At 39.6% G+C, this 13,334-nt stretch overlaps 2 protein-coding genes across 2 annotated transcripts in view; one reads left to right on the top strand and one right to left on the bottom strand.

The window, feature by feature from the left end:
* CCDC160 (coiled-coil domain containing 160) overlaps positions 1-2,697 on the bottom strand; it is a 19,318-nt gene extending 16,621 nt beyond the window's left edge. The window contains exon 1 of the mRNA XM_083159529.1: positions 2,431-2,697. The gene's annotated coding sequence lies outside the window, so the exon portion shown is untranslated. The remainder of the gene's footprint in view (positions 1-2,430) is intronic.
* PHF6 (PHD finger protein 6) overlaps positions 1-13,334 on the top strand; it is a 16,911-nt gene extending 3,577 nt beyond the window's left edge. Inside the window, exons 3-10 of the mRNA XM_083159526.1 lie at positions 1,454-1,555; positions 2,482-2,615; positions 4,888-4,931; positions 6,123-6,292; positions 6,414-6,557; positions 6,673-6,777; positions 7,969-8,102; positions 10,137-13,334. Of these exons, the coding sequence (XP_083015652.1) occupies positions 1,454-1,555; positions 2,482-2,615; positions 4,888-4,931; positions 6,123-6,292; positions 6,414-6,557; positions 6,673-6,777; positions 7,969-8,102; positions 10,137-10,266 (963 nt within the window). The 3' untranslated portion in view covers positions 10,267-13,334. The remainder of the gene's footprint in view (positions 1-1,453; positions 1,556-2,481; positions 2,616-4,887; positions 4,932-6,122; positions 6,293-6,413; positions 6,558-6,672; positions 6,778-7,968; positions 8,103-10,136) is intronic.

Genomic DNA, 13,334 nt, shown 5'->3' with positions numbered 1-13,334 from the left:
GGCAATTACTTGTTTTTGCCATTAGGTGCAGTAGCTGTTTTTTTTTTTTTTTTTGCTTTAAACATTTTATTTGATCAATAATTTTGATCTACACTGTTTCAGACTTTATGCAGATTTCAAACTATTTTACTTTTGATAGGATATCTATATCCTTGTGGTCATTTTCAATTTCGTAGTCCCCTTCTTATATCTGGGTTGACATTGCAGTAAATTATACTCGCCTATGACCCTTCCTCTATCATTTAACTGTGTATTATATGGTCTTGACCGGGCTAGTCTAGCATTAGCCATTGTCTTTGATGTTGCAGTCATGTTTATCTGTTCTTTGAAACTTTATAAATATCAGACCAAAATTGTGCATATGCAAATACTAATTGGTAATGGTTATTGTGGTAATGACTGCTGGATCAATATGGCCAGAATAGACACATCCCTACAGTAAGTATAGGGGTTAGGCTGTGAGAGGGGACTGGTAGGGTAAACATACTAGGATGTGTCAGGATAGTAGCTGCAGCGATACTTCTGTCAGTCAATGTAACGTGTGCAGAGAGTGTTACATTTAAGTTATTTTTGTTTCTGTGAAGGGTAAATACTGGCTGCATTATTTTTACATTGTAAATTTAGATTTCACTTTCAACACACCCCACCCAAATCTCTCTCTGCACCTGTTACATCTGCCCCACCTGCAGTGCACATAGTTTTTCCAATTTTGAGAACAAATTTGTACTGCGATCAGATCTGAATAAGGGCCATAGTGTGAAAGTGGTTTTATTTGCTTTAAAGGCCCATACACACTGGCTGACTTTGAGCTGAAAGTCGCTCAAAACAGCAGGTTTGAACAGCTTTCAGCTCAAAGCCGCCCAGTGTGTATGCCCCAGGAAATCAGCGGTGAGCGCTGCTGCGCACTCCCGCAACATAGCTGGGAAAGCCGTTCTGTTATACCAGCAGATGACCGGCTTTCAGGACGGCTTTGCATAGCGCTCCGCAACGTCGCCCAGTGTGTATGGACCTATAAAATTAAGCTGTTCATCTGCGGTCAGTGATAAAGTTTCTACATTACACTTGGCTGATATAGCGTCAGTTACAAGCAAAGGGGCGATCTGTTATGTGAGCCCGTTGGCGGGTTTCTCTGTGAATGACATTGCATTGGCTGTCTATTGGCATAGACTGTTTGACAACCTGTACACTTGTTGTGAGGGGCGAGCAAATTAAAATTTTAAATTTTTTGCCTTACTGGAGTATCCAATCGCAACAGCTCCTTTAATATTTTACTATTGTAACTATGGATGAAAAAACAATCATGGTCTTAGAAAGCCCGAATATTACATTAAATAAAAATCTGACTCAACAAATATACTAAAAATGTTTCCAAATGATATCACTTGACATATTCTCTGAAGTTTAGTGGTGTCATACAGTTGGACTATAATTACTGTTTGTTTTATTTCCTTAGCTGTTTTCTTCAGCATTGGTATCCTCACAAACAGACAGTGAAAATATTGGTGGGTTTTCAATAGAAGATATACAGAAGGAGCTGCGAAGGGGGAAAAAACTGGTATGTTTTGGTATTCATTGTTCATTCCAACGGAATATGCTGCGCTATACAAATTCCGATGTCTATTTGACAGACAAAATTCAATCTTTTGACTGACAGAAATGTTCCAACAGTCAGAATACATGGATTGTCTAATAACGGTGCGTTTTGTTGAAAAGCGCTGCTGATTTCAGAAACCAGCATCCGATTTCAATGATGGAGATTCGACTTCTACGGTTGGAAACTGCTTTAAACAGATGTGTACCTTTATTTCTGTCTGACGGAAATATCTGCACATGTTGAAAATCCCCTTAAACCAGGCATGTCCAAACTATGGCCCTCCAGCTGTTGTGAAACTAAGTCCCATCATGCTTTGCCACAGTTTTGCTATTAGGGAATGCTAAAACTATGGCAAGGCATGCTGGGATATGTAGTTTCATAACAGCTGGAGGGCCACCATTTGGACATTCCTGCCCTAAACGTTGGCTGTTTATCATCTAACTTTGGGGGTCATTCCGATCTGGTCGGCCAGGTCCGAATTCGCTCCCCCGGCTGATGGTGCGAGTCTGCGCATGGGAAATATGCACATATGCAGACCCCCTGTCTGAACATACGCATCCTTATGAACCGGTCTGAATCAGGCATTTTATTCTTATGACAGTTTAGCCTTTCCTGTTACTGTACAATTAAAATATGACCTTTTTGTTTGGAGTTTTGCATTAATACTGTTTTTTTTTTTTATAACCATTTAAATTGTAAACTTTATGAGCCCAAACAGTACTTTCCACAATGAAGAGTTTGTGGCATTGGTACTAATGCTGGGTCTCTGACTTTTACAGTCTGTAAATGTCTTATTGTCAGTTGTTTGCCCCATTTTGATGGGGAACAGATCTTACCTGGCTTAGCATGTGAAAGTAGTGCTGTGACTGTATTTGTGTTCTGTGTAGATGTGCACACTCTGCCACTGTCCTGGAGCTACAATTGGCTGTGATGTAAAGACTTGCCACAGGACCTATCATTATCACTGCGCTCTACACGATAAAGCCAAGATTCAGGAAAACCCATCACAAGGAATATACCTGTAAGAAAAGAAATAATTTCTGCTGTTACCATTTCCAGTGATCCGAAGTGCTGTTGTCTGATACAGAAACTTGTTTCACACCATTGCTCAAACATCATACTGTCAGAACTGCATGCAACACTTAAAAGATATTCGATTGTGCACACTCAAAGTAAAGCAAATATCTTATGTTGTCTTAGGCCACATGCTGTGGCTGATGGCGGTTCGTGGCTCAGGGTTTCCATTACCAGAAATGGAGAGTCAGTTTGTGTATAAAGTCTACAATATCTCTTCAATAACTTAACATGCATCACCTGTAATTGATTCATCAATTATACATAATATGGTCTATGCCACTGGGGCAGCACGGACGATGTAATGGTTAGCATTACTGCCTCGCAGCAGTGAGGTCATGGGTTAAATTCCCACCACTGTGCACAGTTATTCTCCTCGTGCTTGTGTGGGTTTCCTCTGGTTATTCTGGTAGGTTAATTGGCTCCCAACAAATTAATCCTAGCGTAAGTGCTGCAAATATGTGTGCGCTATATAAATAACTGGTAATAAAAGAGCAGTAAGCACAGAGCATAAACTGGAATTTTTATTAATATTACATTCAGCATAAAATATCTTTGGAGTAATTCAAAGGGTCTGATCTTACTAATGAGTATTTGCATCTGTCGATATTCCATGGCTTTGCAGCGGTGATGTAAAAGTCCCATGAGCTTAATATGTTGCCATGTTTGGGCTGGCATCCAGTTCATATACGGGCAGATGTATTTTTATATGCATAAAAATAGTTTATCTAAACTTTACAGTTCTTAACCTGTAAGGTTTTTCTAACTTAAAAAAAAAAATTGAAGGTAAAGTATGCCATTTTGTAGGTGACATAAAATATATGCAACACGGTAGACACACCAGGAGGGGTAAAACAAATGGTTGATGTAGGTAGACTGGTCAGGAGCATGGCAGTTAGTTTAATGCAAAATCAGTCACTCAAAGTTCCAAAGGCTAAATATAGTATTAATATCACTATATTGGAAACTACTGAGGAGGAAAGGGATCTAGCAGTCACTATTTCAGGTGACTTAAAAGCAGGTAGGCAATGTAACAAAGCAATGAAGAAGAAAAGCCAAATGCTTGGTTGCCTAGGGGGAGGAATCGGCAGCAGAAAGAAAGAGGTAATAATGCCACTGTATAGGTCATTGGTGTGACCTCCTCTAGAATGCTCTGTCCAGTTCTGGAGGCCTTGGGGGAAATTTACCAAAGGAAATTAGTAAAAAATAGGTGTATTTGTATCCAGAAATACACTTCTTTTTGACATTTACTATCCCGAAAATACGGCAATTCGTAGTCGTATTTTCGGGATAGTAAATGTCAAAAAGAAGTGTATTTCTGGATACAAATACACCTATTTTTTACTAATTTCCTTTAGTAAATTTCTCCCCCTTACCTCCAGAAGAATATAAATACATTAGAGGTGGTACAAAGAAGGGCAAATTAAATGGTACAGGGCCTACATCACAATGTTATTTAGACTAAAAAATGTCAATTGGTATAGTTTGGAGCAGGGAAAGGGCGGCACAGCGGCTGTAGTGACATGTGGTATAGGGTTCTGACAGTCATTAGCCCGACGTCGGGATCCCGACCGGCCGGACTCAGACAGCATGGCCAGCGCAACAAAGCCCCTTGCGGGCTCAGTGCGCTTGCCACGCTGCGGGCACGGTGGCTTGCTACTCTCGCCACCTATTCTATTCTCCCTCTATGGGGGTCGTGGACCCCGAAGAGTTAGAATAGCCGGTGGCTGTCGGGAACCCGTCTGACGGTGTTTTAAACAGTCAGGATCACGACTTCTGGAAAATGATTGTTGGGACCCCACCCGGCGCTGCTGTGTGTGTGTCTGTCCAATGGCGGCTTTGTGTGTGTGCCTGGCGTACACTTGCAGCCTGTTGCGCAAGGGCTACACCTGGCGCCTGCTAAACACAGGCTGTGTTGGCTATACAGTACTACACTGCGCGCGCACACACAGCCGCCATCAGACAATCGTACTGCAGGGGTGGGCCAGTCAGGAGCTGTTCACGGGCCGCCTGTTGCCCACACCTGGTGGGCAACAAACCATAGAACAATGTAAACATGCATGGGATATATAGACCTAAGCCTCTAATAGGGTATGAAGTAACAATATGGTTAAAGTGGTGCAGATTAGATGGGCTGAATGCTTCTTATCCACTGTCAAATGCTATGTTTTCTAAACACGTCATTGTTTATAACTGAGTACACTTTTCTGCTATTGCAGGATATATTGCAGAAAACACAAGGAACAGATGCATAACTCTGAAGGTAATAAGCCAGAAACCTCTCTTCAATCTCAGGTTTTTAGAATAGTTTTGAAGGGAAAGTTTGTAAGGTTTTTTTATACATCCCATGTTACCTTGGGGGGTAGTGGTATGTATGTGGATATACACACACACACACACACACACACACACACACACACACACACACACCACGTGGTGGGGGGACGGACGAGACTATAGGGGGGATTCTTATTCTTTTGCAAAAGCAAACTTAATGGACAAAACCATGTGCACTGCAGGTGGTGCTGATGTAGCATGTGCAATTATATTTGGGTGAGTTATTTTGTTTCTGTGCAGAGTAAATACTGGCTGCTTTATTCTTAAGGTGGCCATACATCTACAGATGGATTGTCAGATTGGGCTGGTTGGAACAAAAACCTGGTAGTATCTAAATGACAGTTTTTGGCAGTTTTTCTAGCATTTCAAATCAAATGGTAAACTGTCATTTGCTCTCATCCATTACCAGAATTTTGTTCCAGCCAGATATGACCATCGATCTGTAGATGTGTGGCCAGCTTTACACTGCAATTTAGATTTCAGTTTGAACACACCCCACCCAAATGTAACTCTGCACATGTTACATCTGCCCCACCTGCAGTGCACACTGTTTTGTCCATTAAAGGAGTTTGCTTTTGCAAACAAAGTAGAATTGGGCCCTATATTTTTTTTGTCTGAATGGTTTCACCAAGAGTATGTTGTAGTTGAAAACAAACCCAGCATTTTTTAAGTTTCTGCTTCTGTGGCTGTGCGGTGTAGTTGGACCATGTTTTACTTGTTTAAATAAAGGTTATCTTTGCAGCAACTGTATATAACATTGTTGCCTACCTGACCCTGTCCATGAGGGAGAAAATGCTCTGTTCCTGGACTTCCCTGGTAATCTATGATGCCATCATAGCTAGGAGCTAGGTAATTGATAAGAAAGGTGTTTCACCACAGGTGATGGCAATCATACATTACCAGGGAAGTCCAGGAACAGAGCCTTGTCTCCCTGAAGGAGAGGGTCAGGTAGGCAACCCTGGTATAAAACCACCCTAAATTACTGTGGATCAGGTGGTGTGTAAATAATGGGCTGCCATGTAGAGTTTAGAGTTAATAACTGGTCCTTTTTACTAAGGGATACTTGTTCTTATGTGTGTATTATGCACTGTGCAGCTAACAGTCATATCTCCATTAGATGAGTTAGAAGGAGGATTTGGTCACAGAGACTTGAGTCCATCGCCCCGTAAACGAGGCCGAGGTAGAGGCTCTCGTGGAAAGTCAAGGACCACAAATTCCAGAGGGAAGTCTGAGGAGAGCAGACTCTCCTCTTCACACTGTACAGAAGAGACAGAAAGCAGCTCCAGTGTAAGTTTTATAATGCTGTGATGGAATAGAATATTTTATGTGGCTTCAAATATATAGTTCTGGCGCTATAGGCTGCATATATTGAACCTCTTTGTTTTTTGTTTTTTTTGCCACCTATTAGCGAGACCGGTCCCCTCACAGAAGCAGTCCAAGTGACACTAGGCCGAAGTGTGGGTTCTGTCATGCGGGCGATGAAGAGAATGAGACACGAGGCAAGCTCCATGTATTTAATGCAAAAAAGGCAGCGGCTCACTACAAATGCATGGTGTGTATCTATCTTTCAAACTAGTGCCATGATCCAAGATGTTCGGGTGGACATAGTACATGTACATTATAGGAAGACATTACTGCTGCTCACTAATGCCAATTTCTTTCTTTAGCTTTTCTCCTCCGGTACAGTTCAACTCACAACAACTTCAAGGGCTGAAGTTGGAGACTTTGATATTAAAACTGTTATACAAGAAATGAAACGAGGCAAGCGAATGGTAACTATCCATATCCTTTATGATAGCCAAATGCTGCTCCTCACCTGTATGGTGTCCAGCAGCCATTATATCGCACCCAACAGAGTTCCATTTAGGGCTGGGCATGTGTGAACACAACCCACACAAATTCCATCCCAAATACAGGTAGTTACATGTTCTGACTGGTTCTGGACTATACACCATTATAACATGATTAAGTGTTCATTAGAATAATGGTCAAATCTGGACACTTACAATTGGATCAATGCAGAGCAATGCCTGGCTGCCCATCTATTGGCAACATTCTGTATTGCGACCATTGCAAGTTTTACCTCACACTTTTGTTAGATGTGTGAGCTCTTGTTTTGCCGGTAAGGACAATGTGTTCCAGGCCAGGGCCCATTGCATTGAATTCCTCCCTGGGGTTTGCTCTCTGAAAGCTTTTAATTCAGTTAGTGTATTTGTCCCTTTTTGAGAGGTTTTCGTATAGTTACATAGTAGATAAGGATGAAGAAAAGACTTGCGTCCATCGAGTTCAACCTGTGTTTTAATAGCTTATCCCTTGTAAAAGACAGTGTGAGTCATTAAACAGAATATGATTTATATTAGTACCCTTGGATGTTTTTATCCAATAAATGTTTGTCCAACCTTAAACGTATTTATTGTGTCCGCCGACACCACCTCTCCAGGAAGAGAGTTCCACAGTTTGACTGCTCTGACCGTAAAGAATTTTTTTTCTTTTGAGGGAACTAAATCTTCTTTCTAATCTAAACTCGTGCCCTCGCATTATATTGTTTAAAATAAGTATCCTATTAGTAAAATGGGCCAACATCATTACACTAGACCTTATTTTTCACTTGGTGCCAAGACTTATATATTGTAAGACTGACCATTGTTTTCTGATTAGCAGACAGTGGTGTTTTGTTCCATAGACAGATGGCGAAGTTGGTGGTCCGCACACATCTAATTTGTATTTAACACTAATGAAGGAAGACCTACCCCTTGAGGCATGCGATTTTCCCAAATGCCTTCACTCCTGGAATGTATGTTACCACCCTTCTTACATATTGTAAAATCTAGCATTTGTTATTTATATAATGAAATGTGCGACTGCTCCCCTGACAGACCTAGCTGTATGACTGGATCATATTTATGTTTGTTAATAATGCATGAGAACTGATATTAATTGGTGACCTATTTTAATTTCTGCAGAAGTGTACATTATGTGGTCTACTTGGTGCGACAATTGGTTGTGAAATCAAGGCCTGTGTGAAAACGTATCATTATCACTGCGGTGTACAAGACAAGGCCAAATATATTGAGAACATGTCACGGGGGATTTACAAGTAAGAGCTGAGTATTACATTTCATAGTAACATGTGTACAGATCCTTCATATAGTTTCTACAAACTGCAGTACCTGGCTCCATAAGTTAGCTATCCAGTCATTGACTCCTAAAATATAGATAGCTATAGCTCTGAGGCGAATAACCGCCACTGATCGCTAGGGGCCACTAGATGGACCAAAGAACTCCTTTTTGGGAGTCTGGTGGGGTGGAGAGGTTGTGGGCTAAAAAACGATCACTGCTCAAAGTGAAAGTTCATTGCAGAAGCCGTCATTTTGATTTATATTTTTTTTTACTAGAATTAAATAAAAAAAAAAAACTGTAACTGGCAAGAGTCCATTATCCTTTAATAAGGCTTTTGTTAATCAAGGTTAGATGCAAATAGCCAATGTCTGTATTGTGCAAACAGCAGCTTTTCAAATCTGTATGGTTCTTATTCCTTCTCATATATGAAGACCGTGTTCAACCACCCAAGGCATTCGTGTTTCATAGCACAACCAAGAGGGCTATACCTGTCTTATAAAATTCTCCCTGTCATGAAATAATCCTGTACAAACAGATGCAGAACAGGAGGGGGATCATCATTGCCCCAGTCATGGCCAGGATTGATGTTTGGTCCTGTAAGTTATGTAATAACTGACTTGGGAGTAGTTAATGTGTGCAATTGTTGAGGGGTGACCAATTTTGAGCCTGCCTGGAAAAAATTTACTCTGATAATGATATCGCATTGCAGTTGGTTCATTGGTTACGGAGTCTATCTCAATCAGACACGTGGACACCATTTTGTTCATAAGGTGTATAGATAAATGTAAATGTACTGTCACTTATAGAATTAAGGAGGTTGCAGGGACCACAGGCGCTTACTTAGTTCACAAATAAGAATTTATTAGGAAAATGACACTAGGTCCAATATGGCTTGAGGAAGAGCTTTGGCAGCTTGAAACGCGTTGGAAGACACTGCAGTACTTATCCAGGACACCTTCCCAGCCTCACTCCTTTGGAGCCTTGCAGGGTGCATCCGGAGGCACTCTGCACTATAACACCTGTGGCTCCACCACCAGGCTTGGGTAAGGGACAATCCCTGGAATCATTTTTACTTATGTCTTTTGCTTATTAGTCTGTATTGGACCTAGTGTAATTTTCCTAATAAATTCTTATTTGTGAACTAAGTAAGCGCCTGTGGTCCCTGCAACCTCCTTAATTCTATTTCTAACCTTGGGTGTTGCACACCTAGCAGGATACCGGGGCAGCTAATACTAAGTGGAGCGCTCAGAGGAAGGTGACCACAAACTATTCATCGAATTGTACTGTCATTTATGGCTAGATTAAGAGTTATCTACCATAGCATCTTTGCGGCTCTTCTGTAACTGTCCTTTCTTAAGATTGAAAACAATGAAGTACTAGTTACAATAGTCACCAGGCGCACTAGTACTTATTTTTTTCTGTCTGATTTAAAGGTGCACACCCTTATTTAGGGGCAGCAGCAGTGTACAATTGAAATAAAAGACGTGTCATACTTTCCAGCACCTGCGCTCTTGTGACCTCAAGGTCACTACTGTTTGTTACTTTCTTAAGATCCTCTTGTAATTATTATATTTTTATTGTTAGGAATTGGAACTTCATGATACAGTTTCTATTGTAGTTTTTCATTGATCTTGCTCAGCAAGGCTTTATGTAATGACAAAGATGATGGAAGCTTGTGAAGTGGACAGGTTGTATCTCTCACCGCTGCACACCTATATGCTCTTACAGTTTTGCTAGAAGTTATGGCATTCCTGGGGATAATCCTTATGGGGAGTGGGGGGTCGGTAAAACACCTCTGGAGCCCTGTTGAACATTGCCTCTGTCCATTTAACAGACCTTCTCTAACTGTGTTCACTACTGACCTCTAGTGTAAAACTGTGTATGGATTAAAAATAATCCCAGCACCCTGATTGTCTGAAGAATCTTTAACTGTAGAAAAAGCAATAGATTCTACCACCAATTCCCCTTCAAACCTATAATTTGTGTCTCATGTAATTTGTCTCCTCCTCAGACTTTATTGTAAAAATCACAGTGGAAATGACGAAAGAGATGAGGAAGATGAAGAACGTGAGAGCAGGAGCAAAGGGAATGCAACAGCCGGACAGGACAGTAACACTCCACAGCAGGTCAATGGAAACTGAGGCCTGAGTATCATGAGTGAGATGCCTGGAGCCCAGGGACACACAATCCGTTTTGTGATTGGGGAATGCTGGACATTTTTCAAATTCCAAGTTGCATTTTATTGACACTTCTGAAAAGGATGTTGGGTTTTTTGTTTTTCTTCCTTGCCTTCTTTCTTCACATCCACCTCCCATCATTTTTTATATATGTATTTTATTGGTTTCTTTTAAAATATGTTTTTTTGAAAGAATTCATGAACAGAAGTTGGAGTGAACTTGCCAATCTGTTACAAAGTGTCCAGAACTACATTGTGAGGCATTTTGTGGCTGTAGAATAAATGAGTTTTTCCTTCTTTTATAAGAAGACAGACTTTGTATCCTCTCCTGTCACCCGTGAGATCAAACTGAAATGTACACAATACACTGAGGCACAGCCATTGAGCATGGCACTATTTTTTATTGTCTGATAAAGGAATAATGTGCTTGTCTATACTACATAACATATGTACATTGTGTATTGTGTCAGAACCTAGGGTTGTTGTTGTTGTTCAAATCCTGAAATGTAGGAAATGGACTATATGAGTTTTGTCTGAAGACCTGCCAGTTAGCATCTCTCAATTTTAAACACATTGAAGGGTATTTTTTTTTTTTTATCTCTACCAGTCATCTGCACCTTGTGGGAGCTATTTCAGTATATTTAGGCAGAACTTGTCCCTTAACTAGAAATTAGTGGCTTATTCCTATGGGTTACATTCCCAATTTTGGATTAGGTCATGTAATGTATGCAGTCACTGTGAGGAGGGTATAGGTACACCTTAAATAACTCACTATCTGCATGCCATATAACTTATTATTCTTAAGCACACATTGACAGTTTATAATTTAATATTTGAAAGAATAATATTGATATATAAAGCCCTAGAGAAAAGAGCTGATTGGTTAGTACTAACTGTAATGTGTAATAGGTCGTTTTTGGAATAAGAAATGATAGGAGACTTTTTTTGTAAGTTACATCTCCCCAAGGCTTAGTACATCTGCCCATGTCTAAAACTACCTGAACAATTCAATATTTCCTTTTTATTGAAGGTTATTTGCTTGACCATGAAACGTCAGGACATATTGCATATTTCTAAAAAGTGATACGAACCTGTTAATTTTTGTCTATTAAAATAAACGAAATCCTATGTGTTAGCCAACCTCCTATATGCAATACATACAAAATAAACTCCATAATAAAAAAAAATTGTGCTGTGAGCTAGTAGCACTATTAGTTACTTAACCTTTCGCAGTCCAATTTTAGTTTTTTTTGCAGATCAAACAGTCTGGCTTAAATTGAATTATTATTATTATTTTTTTTTTAAATGGTTTATGTTGAACGGTGTTACCATTAGATCTGCTCCTACATTAGGTCTGTTAGGACTTGAAAGGGTTAATGTATTTATGGGCGCTACCTTTTATGTCTGATTATTTAACAGTAAGGCTGGGTACATAAAGATTTATCTGTCTGGTAGGAACAGAATTTTGGTAATATATTGGTGAAAATGACAATTGACTATTTGATCCTAAATGCTGAAAGAGTGGTGGTTTAAACAAATTGGTTAAATCCATTTTTCCAAGTGTTTGGAAGCAATGGTTGATTGTCATATGCATTTATACATTACCAGATTTTGTTCCCACCAGACAGATTTGACTGATAAATCTGTATTTTAACGTAATCTTAATGTGCAGTTGGTACAAATTTGCTTGGTTAAAAAAAATGCTTTGCTCCAAACCCATCGAAGTCCTTTTGCACATAATCTGACAGAAATGCAGCATGTACAGTTTTTTTGGTAAGTATTGAAATTTATAAAAGACTGGGATTAAACAATAACGTTCTCACGGCACCTTCATCTTCTCTTTTTTTTTTTTTTTTTTTTTTCTCCAAGTTTACTATTAAATGATAAATTGCTTTCTGGAAGTCTTCAAACACTTGTTTTCTTAAAAAAAAAAAAAAATTACAACCCTTAGCAACACTACTTAATACAATAAATGCTAGTCAAGTGAACAGTATAAACCTGCTTTAAATTTTTTATCCCAAACAGGAAAAACCAACCCCATTGAGACAGGTGCATGCTTTCCACTATACTGGAAAACCATTGGTAGCCTCTTGTGCAATATAGAGTGATGAGCTGCGGTCTTGATGTGCACACTGCACCATTTACATAATGTCCTTAAGTGTAGTAACACAAGTGAGCACAGAGGCATCGTGCTGTAATGGTGGCCCATGCGGGGCTTCCAAGCGATCACTGGTAGTCTGTTGCACGCTGTTTTTAAGTTACCACTAAAAATGACTGATGACAACTATGGCTTTTGCTATAAGCCTTAACTGTGTAATGGTCTTTTTAGTTGTTTCCTTCACAGCCAGCCATGGGACAGGATTTCAGACACATGCATGTTTGTATAGTGATTCAGGAGCTATCTAATTGCATCTTCATTACTGACATCCGAAAACTGTGAAAGGATTATAATTTGGGTAACCTTGTATTATAATATATTGTACACTTCTTGGTTATGTAATGTTTGAAAAGTGCCTTACCATGTAAATAATTGTATTTGTATATTCTTGACGAGCATCTTCTGGATAGTGACCTGTTAATGTTTAGTAAATTGTAGCTCTGTATTTAACTGTATCCGTCAAGTGTAGTCTGACTAGTTAGGCATGAAGAATTTATTTATAGTAGGTATGTAACATTTACATGCATTTTATTTCTATTCTGCCATTGTTTTATAACAAAGTATATAAGCTTTATTAGCAATTTACTCAGTTCGGGCACATTTACTGTTATACAGAAATGTTGGGAAACTGTAACAAACTTGTTTTATGGCTAAATATAGATATAATGGTGATGTTCTCATTCATGGCAGGTTTTCTGTTGTCACCCTTTTTTTCTCTTAACTGCTGTGCAGCAGGGATGGGAACCCAGGAAATGCGGTGATGTGGCGTTGTACACAGCTAGCCAGTGCAATGTTATAGGTTTACACATTCCTGCTATATGGTGGTTTGGGGTTTCTTTTTATTTTGTTTTTAATATTAAAATGGCTACACCATC

Source organism: Crinia signifera, chromosome 9 (genome assembly GCF_055691185.1).
Source record: "Crinia signifera chromosome 9, ASM5569118v1, whole genome shotgun sequence".
Classification (NCBI taxonomy): domain Eukaryota; kingdom Metazoa; phylum Chordata; class Amphibia; order Anura; family Myobatrachidae; genus Crinia; species Crinia signifera.
This window is presented reverse-complemented; position numbering and strand designations above follow the sequence as displayed.